The sequence below is a fragment of the Ictalurus furcatus genome, chromosome 18, assembly GCF_023375685.1.
Source record: "Ictalurus furcatus strain D&B chromosome 18, Billie_1.0, whole genome shotgun sequence".
NCBI lineage: Eukaryota > Metazoa > Chordata > Actinopteri > Siluriformes > Ictaluridae > Ictalurus > Ictalurus furcatus.
The window spans coordinates 21836533-21853494 of NC_071272.1; the positions used below are offsets into that span (position 1 = coordinate 21836533).

The 16962-nt window shown below is 44.2% G+C and overlaps 2 protein-coding genes across 4 annotated transcripts; both read right to left on the reverse strand.

Annotated features, from left to right (window-relative positions):
* Nucleotides 1-692: 692 nt before the first annotated feature.
* Nucleotides 693-8108, reverse strand: LOC128622644 (uncharacterized). 3 transcript variants are annotated; one of them, XM_053649315.1, is made up of 6 exons: nt 7519-8108; nt 4395-4634; nt 4090-4281; nt 1435-1609; nt 1070-1233; nt 693-940 (listed from the first exon to the last, which is right to left on the reverse strand). In XM_053649315.1, the coding sequence occupies exons 1-6, from the start codon at nt 7901-7903 to the stop codon at nt 693-695; spliced, it is 1404 nt and encodes a 467-aa protein (XP_053505290.1). In that variant the 5' UTR covers nt 7904-8108. The 3 variants fall into 3 exon arrangements, with proteins under 3 accessions (XP_053505290.1, XP_053505291.1, XP_053505289.1); XM_053649316.1 differs by lacking the exons at nt 693-940; nt 1070-1233; nt 1435-1609; nt 4090-4281 and adding an exon at nt 4942-7124 and having other exon boundaries at nt 4443-4634; nt 7519-7611; XM_053649314.1 differs by lacking the exons at nt 693-940; nt 1070-1233; nt 1435-1609; nt 4090-4281 and having other exon boundaries at nt 4493-7124; nt 7519-7611.
* Nucleotides 8109-12160: 4052 nt separating this feature from the next.
* Nucleotides 12161-16092, reverse strand: LOC128622875 (rRNA methyltransferase 3B, mitochondrial-like). Its single transcript, XM_053649661.1, has 4 exons — nt 15591-16092; nt 14585-14829; nt 13258-13425; nt 12161-13028 (listed from the first exon to the last, which is right to left on the reverse strand). The coding sequence occupies exons 1-4, from the start codon at nt 15974-15976 to the stop codon at nt 12493-12495; spliced, it is 1335 nt and encodes a 444-aa protein (XP_053505636.1). The 5' UTR covers nt 15977-16092; the 3' UTR covers nt 12161-12492.
* Between the last annotated feature and the right edge of the window lie 870 nt (nt 16093-16962).

Below are 16962 nucleotides of genomic sequence, written 5' to 3' on the forward strand. Positions count from 1 at the left end.
ACGTTATTGACGGAGCAGGGAAGCAGGGCGACGTCCTCGTCGGAGCATGAAAACGGAGCGACGTCCTCGTCGGAGCAGGAAAGCGGAGCGACGTCCTCGTCGGAGCAGGAAAGCGGAGCGACGTCCTCGGCGGAGCAGGAGAGCGGAGCGACGTCCTTGGCGGAGCAGGAAAGCGGAGCGACGTCCTCAGCGGAGCATGAAAGTTGAGTGTTGGGAGGCACGCGGTATATATGCCGACATGATCAGCCTCGTAACTGCTAACAGCTGAGGGCAATACAGACACACGTGACACCACAACCAATGACAGGACGGGGAGGAGACATAACAGAAACACAAACAGATGCACGTGTCGAAATGTCACAACTATCCACATGGGAGAAGCTCGTGCACGCGCGCTCACATGCTCCACAGCGCGCTGCACGAAGGGGGACTCATGACACCTACAATGCATAAACCAAAAAAAACCTTCACGAATGCATAAAGGGGGTCAAAATGACCTGTACTGGATTGAATGGTTTTCTTCAAAAAATAGACGTCCTATTAATGAAATAATTAAAAGAACTGATGATACACAAATGTTTTCATATTTCAAACATTTTTATTTGTTTTCTTTTAATTTATTTATGTACATGTTTAGATTGTGGATGGGAGACAAATGAATTCAAAATTATTTACATAGGCAGCACTTCCTGTCAACCTTTTGAGCCCTCATCTTCCCTGTCACAAGAATAATCCTGGTCCTTCCATTCCTCTGTACCATTCTGCTTATTGTGCCCTGAACATGCACCATCATTATTAGCGTTATCATCTTCATCTTTATCACCAGTGCTGTTCCAGTCATCGTCCCTGTCACAAGGATAGTCTTCATCTCTTCTTTCCTTTGATTCATTGAGTTTATTGTGCCCCTCACTCACCTCATCTTTCTTGACATTTTCCCTATCTTTGAATTAAACATAAAAAGTGACCGGCACAAACAAAGCTTAGAAAACTGTTAACAAAGAACGCTGTTTATTTGAAGATCATGTTCAATGCATTGTCATGCATGTACACTAAAGCATTTGAATTTCACCACTGTCTTCCTCTTCTGAAACGTTGTTCCTCCGAGCAAGGTTGTTGAACAAATTCTCCAAGGCATGTATGTCCTGGACTGGTACAGAAGTCAGGAACGTCTGTGCTGTTCTAGGTGTCGTTGCTGTGTGTTTCTGCCCCAGGCTCTCTACAGAAGGCATAATCCTGGTTTAAGGCAGAAAAGAGTCACCGTGCAGGCCCATGAGATGAGCCATATTACATGTGCAGTCAGAACAAAGCAAGCTACTGTAAACAGAATTAAACAGAATTCTGCGTGCATATTACAAAGCAAATGGCACTTAAGATACCACAGTAACACTTCATTTGCATCCATTTGTCTTCTGAAACAATTCCAATGAAGCTTACCGACTCACCTGGTCTGGCAGAATGGCAGCCCAGACATGTAGAATGGTGGAACAAAAGGGAAGCAAGATGGGGCAACGAGGAGACAGTGGTACTTGTGAGTGGGCAAGGTCAGGGAACTGGCCTCTAGATCCAGACACCAGGCCATGGAGTGGTACTTCTCTTGGCATGTCCATGACTATAAAGGAAAAAAGCGCTATATAAGTGCAGACCATTTACCATTTACAAAGTGTGAAATGTACCAGTACTGTTACATGAAATATCAGCACTCTTGGATTGTTGCATGGCTAACCAAATTAGTGAACCGGAACTATATCCATCCATCCTATTTTCTGTACCACTTATCCTACACAGGGTCGCGGAGGGCCTGGAGCCTATCCCACAAGGGCTTGGGGCACAAGGCAATTGACACCATGGATGGGGAGCCAGCCCATCGCAAGGTATAATTACACACCTATTCACACACTATGGACAGTTTGGAAATGCCAATCAGGGGGAGGAAACCAGACTACCAGGAAGAAACCCCCAAAGCACAGGTAGAACATTGTCACGATACTCACGTAATGGAGATTAGGACGGATGCAAGTACAGTTAACAGTTTTATTAAAGGAGACAAAGGCAGACAAATCCAAATCAGTAATCAAACGCGTGGTCCAAAAACATGCAAAAAGATCATTCGATCGGCAAACAGGCATAAATAGGGCGAAGCAATAATCAGAGTCGAGAAACTATAAACGAGGTCAGAGATCATGAAACGAAACAAGAACAAAGGACAACCGCTTGGTAAGTGAGTTAAACTCAATACTACGCAAAGTCATAGTGTTTGAGCAGTCTCTTATATACTGTGGTGTGACTATGTGTGAGATTGGAAACAGGTGTGTGTGATTAGTATTCCGAAGAAGGTGAACATGTATGTGTGGGAAGTGTAGTCCATGGCGGCCATGTTTGTAGGCCGCTGTGCAGGGTGGGAAATGTAGTCACTGTTTGCTGTGACATGACAGAACCCCCCGAAGGGCGCTTCTCCCGAAGTGCTAAAATACACTCCCTCCCCTGGAGGTCCTGGCCCTCTGGGCAAAATGTCTTCACATGAACTAAGAGACGGAGTGGCATCCTCAGTGGTGGAGGAGGGCAGAGCTGCGTCCTCAGACAAGCAGGAAGGCAGAGCGACGTCCTCAGCCGGACAGAAAAGCGGAGTGCCTTCCTCAGCAGAGCGGTAAAGCCGAGCGATGCCCTCGGCGGTGCAGAAAAGCAGGGTGAGTTCCTCAACAGAGCAGGCAAGCACAGCGGCATTGTGCGCAGGGTTGATGAACAAAGGGGAGCACTTGGGTATGTCGGGAGACGGAACAACGTCTTCAGCCAACCAGGGTGACTGAGCGATGTCCTCAGCTGATCCACAAGGCTGAGCGACGTCCTCAGCCAGGCAGAAAAGCAGAGTGCCTTCCTCAGCAGAGCAATAAAGCCGAGCGGTGCCCTCAGCGGTGCAGTAAAGCAGGGCGAGTTCCTCAACGGAGCAGGCAAGCAGAGCGGCGTTGTGTGCAGGGTTGACGAATAGAGGGGAGCACTTGGGTATGTCGGGAGATGGAACAACGTCTTCAGCCAACCAGGGTGACTGAGCGACGTCCTCAGCTGATCCGAAAGGCTGAGCGACGTCCTCAGACGAGCAAGGAGGCTGACTCACGTTCTCCACTGACTCCATCCACTGGACCAGATCCACAATAGGGGAGGGAGGGTGGGAGATGGCACCAGCCCAGTCAACAGGCTCCCACTTGTACCCGGACTCCTCCATGTCCTCTTGCTGCTTACGTAGCGCAGCTTGGTACTCCTCCTGCTGTTGGCGTAGCGTAGCGTAGTTCTCCGCGAACATAGGTGGCAGAGTGAAGCCCAGGTATTTCATGATTCATCTGCTGCTTCTGAGTTTTATGTCTTACGTTCTGTCACGGTTCAAAGGTAGAGACGGAAGCAAGCGCAGATTCTCAAACATTTAATAAACAAACAAACAACAAAACAAAGACACTAAGACAACTAGGCAAAATACTGTGGCCAAGGCTAAACATAAACAATGAAACAAAACATGGTGCAGGGACAAAGGTCAAGATAGACAATACGTAAGATGAGGAAGTAGTACAAACAGTGGCTATATATAGGAGTGCTCCTTAAACAGAAACGTGGTGCAGGTGGTCATGTGACAATGATGTAGTATGGTGCAGTGGCTGCTGGGAAATGAAGTCCAGAGTTACCTCCTTGATATATGACAAACATGCAAACTCTGCACACACAGGGCAGAGATTAGAATCGAACCCCCAACCCTGGAGGTGCGAGGCAAATGTATTAACCAGTAAGCCACCATGCCCCCTGGACTTGAACTAACTGTTGCATAATTAATTAATTCCACATACGAATATGGTTATGAATGTATTATTATTACTATTATAATTATTATTGTTGTTGTTGTTATTATTATTGTTATTATATATTTTAGCCATCCCTTACTACTGTACTTGGTATGCTTGCAATAATCATTGATATTGGCTTCAAAGGAAATCGATCGCTGGGTTTTGAGTATGCTAATTTTCAATAATCAGATTTGAAAACACTCAACTCTGAGGAATAAGAGCCATTATTGTGTGTAAGAGGAATAAGAAAGACAACATTTTGTACCGGAGAACATTGGATTGGTCTGCATGGCTGAGTACTGCAAGCTGGAGTTTCTGGGTGATGCTACAGGGATGTTCTGAGGTGCAGATCTCTGAGGATGTGCCAGGGGTACGGTTGGTGAGGCATTAGAGGTAGTGTCCAGAGGTTCCACTTCTGGGCTAAATGTCTTTCTCGTCTCCGCATTATGAACACAATCTACATTACAGGAAAGAAAGGTTTAAAGAGCAATTCAACAAGGGGCATAAAAACAACACAAAGTCTCAGTCTTGATATTTTCCTAATTGTCAAAAAAACCCTTGGAACCTCACCGGGAAATTTCTTTCTGTGTTTCTGTTTAAGCCTCCGTGCCTCTGCGTAGTAGGGTTTCTTCTGTTCTTCACTCAGGTTCCTCCACCCATTCCCAAGCAGCATGCCGATCTCTGCAAAGCTGGCATTCGGGTTGGCCTTGCACAAGATAGACCACTGTGTCCTCACCCAAACCATGTAGGCGTTCATGGGCTTCTTGATGTAGCCTTTTCTATTTTTGTAGTTTGCTGTGTTATAATCATCTTGTGGGGGAAAAACACTTTAAATTAAGTTAAATAAAAATGATTATAAACTACAATTCTAGTTAAAACAGTGAGCAGAATAGAGGCTTACAGTACTGAGTAGAAATCTTAAGCAAACTATTTTCTGTTGGTAGAGATTTTGTTCTAGATTGATCTAGATTATTGATCTACATCTAGATCATTCTAGTTTATTTTACGTTTCCTGCGTTACTGAGTCGGTACAAAACATTACTTCTCCAACAATAAAATGATCAACAATCAAGTGAACAATCAAGCTCTGATCACACCGGAGTCTGCTGATACAGACCACCAGGTTCTGGTCACGCTTGACACCGACGACATGGACGACCAAGTTCCCCTCACAACTGAGTCTGTTGACACGGATAACCAAGTTCTGCTCATGACCGAGTCTGTTGACACAGATAACCAAGTTCTGCTCACAACTGAGTCTGTTGACACGGACAACCAAGCTCTGCTCACGTCCAAGTCTGCTGACATGACCAACCAAGTTATGCTCATGCCAGAGTCTGTAGATACGACCAACCAAGTCCTGCTCATGCCCTAATCTGCTGACACAGCCAACCAAGTTCAGCCTGTAGAGTCCACTGAGAACGTCTCTCTGCTTTCCTGCTCCGCTGAGGACGTCGCTCTGCTTTCCTGCTCCGCTAAGGACGTCGCTCTGCTTTCCTGCTCCGCTGAGGACGTCGCTCTGCTTTCCTGCTCCGCTGAGGACGTTGCTCTGCTTACCTGCTCCGCTGAGGACGTCGCTCTGCTTACCTGCTCTGCTGAGGACGTCGCTCTGCTTACCTGCCTTGCTGAGGATGTCGCTCTGCTTACCTGCCTTGCTGAGGACGTCACTCTGCTTTCCTGTTCCGATGAGGACGTCGCTCTGCTTTCCTGCTCCGCTGAGGACGTCGCTCTGCTTACCTGCTCCGCTGAGGACGTCGCTCTGCTTACCTGCTCCGCTGAGGACGTCGCTCCGCTTACCTGCCTTGCTGAGGACGTCGCTCCGCTTTCCTGTTCCGATGAGGACGTCGCTCCGCTCTCCTGTTCCGATGAGGACGTCGCGCCGCTCTCCTGCTCCGATGAGGACGTCGCGTCGCTCTCCTGCTCCGATGAGGACGTCGCGTCGCTCTCCTGCTCCGATGAGGACGTCGCTCCGCTCTCCTGCTCCGATGAGGACGTCGCTCCGCTCTCCTGCTCCGATGAGGACGTCGCGTTGCTCTCCTGCTCCGCTGAGGACGTCGCTCTGCTCTCCTGCTCCGCTGAGGACGTCGCTCTGCTCTCCTGCTCCGCTGAGGACGTCGCGTTGCTCTCCTGCTCCGCTGAGGACGTCGCGCTGCTCTCCTGCTCCGCTGAGGACGTCGCGCTGCTCTCCTGCTCCGCTGAGGACGTCGCTCTGCTCTCCTGCTCCGCTGAGGACGTCGCGCTGCTCTCCTGCTCCGCTGAGGACGTCGCGCTGCTCTCCTGCTCCGCTGAGGACGTCGCCCCGCTGTTCTGTTCCGCTGAGGACGTCGATCCGCTTTTTTGTTCCGCTGAGGACGCCGATCCGCTTTTTTGTTCCGCTGAGCACGCCGATCTGCTTTTTTGTTCCGCTGAGCACGGCGCACATTCTCCTGCTTCAGCTGGGGACATTTTGGCCAGGGGGCCGTGACCGCCAATGGAGATGGATGTTCATGGCGCTCCGGGAGGAGCGACCTTGGGGGGGTTGTGTCACGGTTTCCCCTTTAGGCAGCGCACTGGAGAGCATGAGGGCGCGTGCGTGCACGAGCAAGATGCGCAAGCGCCTGCTCTTCGAATGTTGACAACCATGACATTGTTTACCATGAACACGTGCATTTGTTATGTTTCTGTTCTGTCTCCTCCCTGTTCTGTCATTGGCTGTTGTTCGAGCGTGTGTCTAGATCGGTGTCACCCGTCAACACTTAACGATGATTATATTTGCTTATATACCGCACGCCTCCCAGTACACGGCGCGGAGTATTACATTAGATTAGTTTAATGTTCCTTGATAGATATAGTTAAATAGTTAGTTTGACGTTAGATTAATTCATTTAGTCCACGCTGGTTTTTCCGCTCCCAGTTCATAGTCATAGTTCATGTTTCTTATTTTGTGTCTTGACCTTGTCTTCTGTGACCGCGACTCTGATTCCTGCTTTGCCCCGTTTATGCCTGTTTGCCGATCTCCCGACCCTTTGCCTGTCTTGACTACGTTTTTGGATTACGGTTTGGATTTGTCTGCCTTTGTCTCTTTTAATAAATACGTGTTTTCCTGCACCTGCTTCCGTACTCAACTCCCCTACGTCTCGGGACGTGACAAGTTAGCGTTTACTGCGATTTTATAATATTTTTTAAACGGAGAAACATTTAATTGGATAATTTCTGAGGGGATCTTATCTTTACAGCATTTCTTTCCAACACTTTAAGTGAGGGGGATGGGGGTTTCTACAGTAACACTTTTTACTCTGAAATAGTCCGCAGTCTCCTCACCTTCATCATGAAAATTTAAGGGGAAAATGAATAAATGTAAAATGATATCCTGAATATATATATATATATATATATATATATATATATATATACAGCTTCTTTGTGACATTGTCTATTGTTAAAAGTGCTATACAAATGAAGATGAAACTGAATTGAATTGAAAATGCATCATTTTTTTCATTAGTGCCGTCCACTAATATTGGCACCCTTGATCAACATGAGCAAAGAAGGCTGTGAACAAAAAATACTCTGCTGTCATGGATATCAGACAATTGCAAATTGCGCTATACCAAATAAAACTGAATGGAATTGTTTGTTAAAGTCGAAATTAGAACCCTTATTTGACTAGAAAACAGTTCAGCAGCCCTGACAGGAGCTCGGTCTTGTTCAATACCTGTTCCTGAGGGAAGCTGAGGGAAGCTCACGCCCTCTGTAGCCGCTTCGACGCTGCGCGTGACAGGTGTGACAGGTGTGACAGACTCCGCGTGCGCGACGGTGAAACGCGGCTCCAGTTCAGGATGGAAACTCCAAGAGGAACTTACTTCTTTACAGGACCTCACTGGAGCTGGAGAAGCAAGTGTGTTAACGGTATTATCCGTCTTATTAACCGGGACTGTTTCACCTTCTTGGGTTGGAAACTCATTTCTGCCGTGTTCTGCTTCCAGAGGTTTTCCATACTCGAGGGTTTTGATGGTCTTGTTGTCTTCCTTTAGTAAAGTCTGCTGTTCTTCCAGTTTCTTGAATGATATTTGAGCTCTTCGTTTGAGATGTCGGAGCATTGTTGTGTTGAATAAACGTTTCTCGAGCGTCCGTTTTCTCCTTTCTCTTACAGTTAACCGTTGTGGAACAACAGCAACAACGGCAGCGCGAGCGCGTATTCTATTTTGGAATGTCGCGGACGCTTGAAACACAAACTAACAAACAAACGACGTCACACTGTTGCTTTGTCGTTGACTGGGATAAAGTTGGTGTGACGTTGGACGTTCGATATTAGACTGGAATAAAGTTGGTGTGACGTTGGACGTTCGATATTCTCAGATATGCGGTAATTAAGGGACCGTCTCTAAAGTTACATACGACATTGTTTTACACGTTTCTAACTTCAATAGCATTTGAAGGGAATGACTTACAGTCATATGACCAACTGTACAGTGTTCATCTAGGCGTCAGGTATGACGAGCACCTTTTAGATTTTTGATATCTAATAAAGTAAACTATTAAATCATATGTAAATTAGATATGAATTTCACTTCTTCAGAGACATGTCTGTCTACCAGAGGTCTTTCACATCAACATACTGAATATTTCATTCAGTTCAATTCAATTTTATTTGTATAGTGCTTTTTACAATAGACATTGTCTCAAAGCAGCTTTACAGAAATATCAACACGGTATACAGATATTAAAGGTACGAATTTATCCCAACTGAGCAAGCCACTGAGTGGCGACGGTGGCAGGGAAAAACTCCCTAAGATGTTTTAAGAGGAAGAAACCTTGAGAGGAACCAGACTCAGAAGGGAACCCGTCCTCATCTGGGTAACAACAGATAGTGTGAAAATGTTCATTATGGATTTATATGAAGTCTGTTTGGCCTTAGAAGCAGCCGTAGTCCCAGCAATCTGGAATTGGAGTAGATGAGAGCTCCATCCAGAGGTAGAACATCCGAAACGGATCAGGCAGGTCCGGAGAGCAGAAAGGATCAGGATCAGGATAATATTTATGTATTTATGTTCACAATCTGCATAGCCAGGCTGGTTAAATTTGTGCTTTTAACCTTTTATCGTTATAACAGCTCCAGTTCAGTCCATCAACGCCACAGACAGTGTTCTCTTTGAAGTAAACTGTCTGATAAAGTCCAATAACTGCAGAACTACAGCAACGTTTTACCTTCAAGCATGCCTACGAGGCCGTCCTCGTTTAGGTCAGGAGTAATGTTGAAGATGTTATCTACTGGAGTCTCCAGCATCAACCCTGAGGAATAAAAGCAGAACAGAGTTTATTACAGCATGGATATGATTCTGATCTCACTTCGTCGCTTCAGCTAAGCGAACGTGTCTTTAACCCTCTGAGGTCGGCGTGTAAACGGACTGAAGCTGCTTACAGCATGAACTTTATTCACAATGATCACAAAATGTTCTACGGTTTTATTTTCATCTCAAACGGCGCTACAGTAATAAACAACCAGGAAGTAGGTCAGGTTCATATGCAGGTCATTAATTTGCTCTAAAAACACAGATTGTACTCACGATTGTCTGCAGAAATCTTGTAAAAAAAAAAAAAAACCCACATTATCCATCAGGGACAAACTGGTGTGGTTAGTCAAACTGATTCATTGAGGTGCTGTGTATGTGGACATGTTAAAATGCTTTAGTAACTGTGGTCTGATGGAGAAATAAATGGATAAACGTATTCTGATGTCTTCACTTCTTCACTACATGAAGAGATAAAGGCAGGGCCAGTCGCTCGTCCTCGGTGAATATGAACGAGGTGTGAGCGGTTTACCGGTTTACTATTCATACCTGAGCTCAGGTTACAGGGTTTGCACAACTCCACCCAACATTCTCAAGTCTAATCAGCTGGATATTCAGACTTATTACAAACAGGAGCTCACACTATCACATGTAATACTGAATATTCCAGCATAATGCACACAATACAAGCAAACACCACGTACGTCTAACGATAAAAGCAATAACACTTTCTGATGGAGAAGATGATGATGAAGAAGGAGGAGAAGATCACTGTCCAGCAGACTTCGCTGTGCCATCTTCCAAAATGAAGTGTTTTTCTTTTAACCTGTAGGAAATCCTAGTGACGGGACGTTTACAGAGACACCGGAACATCTCGCACATGGTTGCGCTGAAAACATTCCTGAAGGCGTGGACAGGTCACATGACCAAATCCTGTCTGGTCTGAAGGCTAAAAGCAGAATTGAGAGTTTAGTGAAATGATCCGCATAACATTTGCATTACCGTTCACATGTAGGTGCTTGGCAGAGCTTTTTATACTCAGCAACTCAGAAACCGTGAAACCAGCTGAAGAAATTTGTAATGATGTGTAACCTGAAAGATGAGAGTATGAGGGCTAGAGTGGTGTAGTCAATAACAAAAACGGTCAACTTAAGTGGACAGTCCCCAGGGACAGAAATGCAGCACATTGGTGGATTGGTGGGCCCTGGGTGTGGTCATGTACGAGATGCTGACGGGCTGCGGGCCGTTTGACGATGAAGACTGGTGGAAGCTGCGTGATTCCATCGTCAAGGATGAACCGAAGTACCCATCAAGACTCAGCAGAAAGGCAGTCAGCATCCTCCAAGCCTTCCCGAAGAAGGACCTCAAGACTCGTCTCGGCTGTGTGAAGGAGGAAGCTATCAAAGTTCATCCTTTCTTCAAAACAATCAACTGGGTGCTGCTGGAACAGAAGAAGATTACGCCCCCTTTTAAACCCCTAATAACAACAAAGAGGGACGTTACAAACTTTAAAGACGAGTTCACCCGTGAGGAGCTCAAGCTCTCTCTAGTGAATAATGGCATCATCACGCAGTTCATCCAAAAGGAGTTTCAAGGCTTCTCCTCCATTAACACCATGGATTAACTGGTGTTGATGTAATATGAATGATATCATGTTATGGCTAAGGTAAGTTCTTTTTTAAACAAACAAATTCCCCACCTCCTTTACATCTGGACAATGGCAGGAACTCCAACCATTCATAAATATAAGCATGAGGTTATTGTAACTGGAGTCTGTATTGATGAAATAACATATGTTGGACATAGCCCTAAACATTTTAGAGGATTTCTAAGCACGTTTTGTACTTTTTAGTTTAACGTGTTCAATCTTAGATGTAATGTTTTCATATTTTTTTTTCTGTTCGGAATGAATGCTCCTCGTATATGACAAGAGAGAGCGAACTTTATATAGGCGTAGAGTTATTTCGTTTTAAAGTAACGCGTCGGTCATGCACAATATGTTTTGGAGCTTCTGCATTTAGGGATAACCAAATATTCAAAATATTACGATTGCACCACTCTAATGCAAAGTCATTTCCAGCAGGAACTGATGAGGAGACCAACAATCTCACCAAAATGGCTGGGAAGGTTTTAGGGGGAGGAGCCACAGTGCCAAAAAAGCCTGGAGTTAGGCGAGTTAGCTCACGTTATAGATGGAAAGACATACTTGTGTTTTCACTTTGTTTGATACGTGCAATGAGGTATTAGCTAATACCTGTCATAATATCATTAATATGTCTTGGTTTGAGTTTTTGTGTACGTCATTTGTTGTTTTGTATTGTACAGTGATGTACTTGAGAAGATGGGTCTGAAGAGAAAAGTCAGATCACAAAGAAATCTTTTTTTCATGTCGACGTGGTGGAAGGATTAGCCGCTCAGCAGTATGATACTGAATGTTGCCCAGGGTGTGCCAGGGGAGGCTCCTTCTGTGCACACACATTCACACACTATGGACACTTTGGACACGCCAATCAGCCTACCGCACATGTCTTTGGACTGGGGTAGGAAACCAGAGTACCCGGAGGAAACCCACGCAGCACGGGGAAAACATGCAAACTCTGCACACACAGGGCCAGGTGTGAGAAGAACGTGCTAACCGCTAATCCACCGTGCGCCCCATCACAAACAAATGGGAGAAAGCAGAAGCAGCACTGTGCCGGATTTTCTGGAGAGCAGGGCGAAAAAGAGGAGGAACAATTATGAACTAATGACCTCTACCAGCAACAGGGTCCTTGACCACTCTGAAGAATTAATAAAAAAAGATTTAAACATGATCCTGGAGTATCCGTTTTGTGAGACTTGATATTCCTTAATAAATGTTTTTATGCCAAACGCACTTGTCAGATGTGTACGTTTCCAGACAGTAGATGTTTGACAGTAGATTGATATTTATTATCAAAATGGTTAAACTTCTCTCCCAAAAGGATGCCCAGATGTACGTGTCATGGAAAAATCCCTCCAACCAAAGTAATGAGAAAAAAACAAAAAAAACAAAAACAAATTAAAAAACTTCCAGAGACCAGCAGCTATGGATGTCAAAAAAAAAAGAAACTTTATTTAAAACAAATAAAGTGAGACATTCTGCAGAAAGTCTGAATTATACACACACACAAACATGTCTTTTCTTTCTAAAAACAAACCAATCCCCGTTGTCTTAATGAATTATTCTTGTCTATACGATATCTTACATTTCTACCACCTTAAAGACTTTCTGGCTTTCATCCCAGCTCAATACACCAAAAATAAATGGTGTTTTCCAGGCCTCAGAGTCGCCGTAATCGGAAGAGCGGTTTCGAGAATTCAACTCTCGTACTGTTTCTTGTTGGGTTGGGGGTTTAGCTGCAAAGCTTATGTAGAATTCATTCTAACGCTTGTCCTTTCAGTTGTCTCCTTCCCTCAAACAGCAGCACACTCGCAGCCATGGCTGCATTCAGACTGTCCACTCCTCGCACCATGGGGATCGATAGTCTCCGCCCCCTCGTTTCCTCAGCCAGTCGCAAGGCTTCCTGGCTCAAACCGTGAGTCTCTCCACCAATCACGATGGCCGTGTGGTTACCAGTCCAACTCATATGATAAGGCTGAGCCTCTAAAACCGGGCTTGCCTGCCTAGACCCACCCACCTTGTCCTCTTCATCCTCATCTTCACAGTACACTTTCCTGGAGATATGGCGGCTGCTGACCCAGCCGTAGTCTCCGGCTTTTTTTTGCCGCCTAGGTGTTCCTGCGAGTTCCAGCTCGGCCACGGAGCCGCTCGAGTTGTCAGCTACGTGGACAGTCGCCGAGGGAGGAAGGTGAAATTGTATATCGGACCAGGACAGACTAGGGATTATGGGAAGGCGAAAGTGGGCGCCCATGGCAGCACGGAGGACCTTGGGCTCCCAGACATCCACACAACCTGACAAAAGATCAGCAGGGAAATTTTGCAGAGAATAATAAAAATGTGAAAATGACTCAACTTCAATCCTGATCTTTACATTCAAACCTGAAATAATCCTAATGGAATGTTTATCAGTAGTGTGATGAGCCACTGGTTAGACTCACATTCTATCCTTTTCACTTGTTTCACAATTTCACATATGACTGACTTTTAAATATCAAAATATTATCACGCATTGGGTTCATACCTGTAGTGAGCAGCACACTGTGGCATCCGGCAGCAGCGGCACAGCGCAGCGTCGCACCCAGGTTCCCTGGATCCCGCACGTTATCGCAGATAAGCGTCAAAGGCAACGCCTTCCCACATTTCTCCTCGGAAAATAACAGCTGGGACACCTCTGGACGTTTGAAGACAGCTGCAAAACCACGTCATGGCATACTATTATTAAGGAAATACTCTAAACGGAAACACACTATGTTAGGAATGAAACATTACAAGGCATGCTGTTATGGGAAAATAATCAATCAATCAATCAACGAACGATGGTCTGGTCTTATGAATGTTTATTCGTCTTCTACCACAGCAATTTGCCAACGATATTTATTAATCAGCATGTCGTGCTTTTTAACCAATTATAGTTACATCTGAAGTTAATTCCTGTTGTCAGTTTGGTGTTATGTTATAGCAGCTACAGTCGTTTCCTCACCAGCCTGTCTGTTCAGTCCGTACAGGATTTTGAGGAGGTTTTTTTTGTGATCGTTGCGGCCAAAAATGCGCGATCTTGCTGCGGCGTGTTTTTCCAAATTTGCGATGCAACTTGCTGAGTTTTTTCTGCTAATAAGACACAGCTCGTCATGTTTCCGAGAAACCGGAAAGCGAAAACTGAAGACTTTGTGGTAAAAAAAAAATAGTGACTGTTACAAAGCGCTGACACTGGAGACTCCTTCCTTAAGTGTTAAACTTAGAAAGCTTTACCACATCGACACTTACACGTTGACTTTGTTAAATAATAACATGTTTTTTTAAAATCCTTTTTATTCAGCCCTGCAAATTAAAACAATAACGTCTCGGAATGAATTTGAATTGAATTGTCTGAATTACAGCGGGCATTATTGTCTGAGCTACATAATAACAATAATAATAATAGAAAATTATTCAATAAATTTTGACCGATCAGATTTCAGAATTTAACTGCGCTGTGGTATAAACCTGTATAGATATAGAAAATGTTGCTACATATATGCTTTTTAAACATGGTACCCTGTTTCGAAAGAAAGCAGATAAAAAAGTAAAGAGAATCCTAATAAAGGTTGCGTGTCGCGAAATAAGTATAAATATCACAGAATCCAAATGAGCCATCTAGCAAAAGTTTCTTATTAGTGAGAATTATAATCCAGACAAAATAGATTAGAGAATATAATTACGTTTTTGTTCATATCATGCAAAATACACAGTCCACGTTCGTATTAAGAACGTACTTTAACTTATACTAGGATACACCAACAAACTGCAATATTTGTTTGGAAGCTTGTCATGAATTTGGCATACAAATTCCACCCCTACTAGCGCACTACCTATCATATCGACCGCCGCGTCGACATCAGGCCAGATCCGGACGTCCTCCAGCTTGACTTTGACTAAGCTGGCATGTGCTAGTTTGTTTACAGGAAGCTCCTGAAGTCTCTCCGCCGTACTGAAGAAGACGACGAGCGGCGAAACCCCTGCGTCCAGCGCGTCACAAACGAGACGTCTTCCTTCCAGGAGGATTTTGCCTTGCTGCTCACGAAGCTTCTTCGACCGAGCCAAGTTCACCAAACGTCTGTAAACGATAAAGGAGTCAAAGAAGTTAAAGGTGCAGTATGTCTTTTTTTACCTTGTTGCCTTCAAAGGGAACTGCAATTCCATTGTAAACATTGACAAGCTTTGCCGAACACTTGCGCATTGCGCTTTAAGGAAAAAACTGTTCCAGCTGAAGGTGGGTGGAGCTAGTTTCAGGGCCAGAAATTACATAAATAAATGAAGCCTGAAATAAAGAAACCAGAGCGATCCATTCCAGCATTTTCTTTGAAACATTACGATCATTAAAGAGACAGGAACATGTTAAAACATTACAAACGGCACCTTTAAGGTCACGACTTTAACACAAAAATTCGTGAAACAAAAATACATGTTGGTACACGAAGTGGTGCGGTCTCACAGCTCCAGGGCCCCTGGTTCAATCCCGAGCTCGGATTACCGATTTCCGCATGTGGGTTCCTTGAAGGTTCACCCCTACCTCGCAAAAACATGCAGGTAGGTGGACTGTTTCTCTAAACTGTCCTTAAGTGTGAATAAGTGTGTGAATGTGCACGGTGCCCTGGTGTTCCATGAAGGGTGTATTCCCACCTCACACCCAGTTTTCCCAGGATATGCTCCAGATCCAACATAACTCAGATCTTACTGAAGATAGACAGATGAATGAATGAATGAAAGGTTAAGGATCAGTGTGACACCTGCATGAACGATTTAGGATAAATGTCACTCATTGTAAGATGATTAAATAAGCTTTATTACCCTAGGCTTAATAACAGTACTACTTACGACACTCTCTTGTCATCAGGCTGCACCTTCTCATACCGCAAACTTTCCACTTGGTAGAAACATGGAGGTTTGGAAGACAAACCACGACTTGCTTGTTTGCTCGTTGTTTTCTCATGATGTGACTCTGAAACGTTCCTCGTGGTGTCCAGCATGGACTCCATTGCTGAAGGAGAACATGCATGTTTGAGCCTCTCTGCGCCTTTAAACTGCTCATTTTTCACTCCTGACTTCAGGTCTATCGAGTCCTCCTTCTCCTCTTCATCAGAAGTAGAAACGGTAGGTGGTCTGCACCTCACTGTGCGCACATATCTATTACTGATTCTTACAGTCAGAGCTGGTTCGAGGATTGTACACACACCTCTCATGCACAGCATGAGCGTCGCCATATTGACTAGTGAGGTGAGGTGTCGTTTGCAAACGTGTCGGCTCTTTGACTCGGCTCTTTGGGAGATTCGACTCGCATATCTGAGCCGTATTTTCCGCCCCTTTACCCCCTCGTTATTTGTAGGTGTGGGCAATTACCTTAAGTGTAATCTTTTATTTTAAACGTCTGAAGTGTTCATTAGTGTGAATGGTGAACTATGTCCTGTTTACTAGTTGCATTCGAACGCACCAATAATTGTTCGAGAGTTAGCCGAAGTGCTAATTTATGCATGACAAGTAATTGTATGGCTGTAAATACAGTAAATAAATTCATTTATATAAGTAAGTTTTTTTCATGTGTTTATCTTAACCGCTAAAGCTAATTATCTGAGCTAGCCTTTTCAAGCTGAACGTTGTTTAGCAACGGCACGAAGCTTGAATACAAAATGGGTCCTGAGTCGTTTTGGAGCCGAGAGAGTCGACTCCTAATGGTGAGGTGAGTCAAATAATCTTACTCACTAAACAGATAGCAAGAAACGGAAAACAGGCGTTGTTTTCTTTTGTATCTACCCGCATTAGGGTTAGTCCCGCCTCCTGCGCTATGATTGGCTAATTCTTCATTACAGCCAGTTCGCTGAGATCGCTAATAGGACAGTTCCTTTGTCAACTACTAGTATGGAGTTTACGTTGTTGTAATGAATTGCGTTGTAATAATAATAATAATAATAATAATAATAATAATAATAATCCTTATTGTGATGATGATGATGATGATGATTATTATTACTAGTAGTAGTAGTAGTAGTATTGTTTTGCTATTATTATTATTATTATTATTATTATAAGTAGTAGTAGTAGTAGTAGTAGTAGTAGTAATATTTTGTCAATGTTATTATTATCATCATCATCATTATTATTATTATTATTATTATTATTATTATTATTATTTAGTAAGTTAGTTACAGTTTTGCCTTGCTTGGTTTCAGTTTGTCTCATGAATTTTGACATT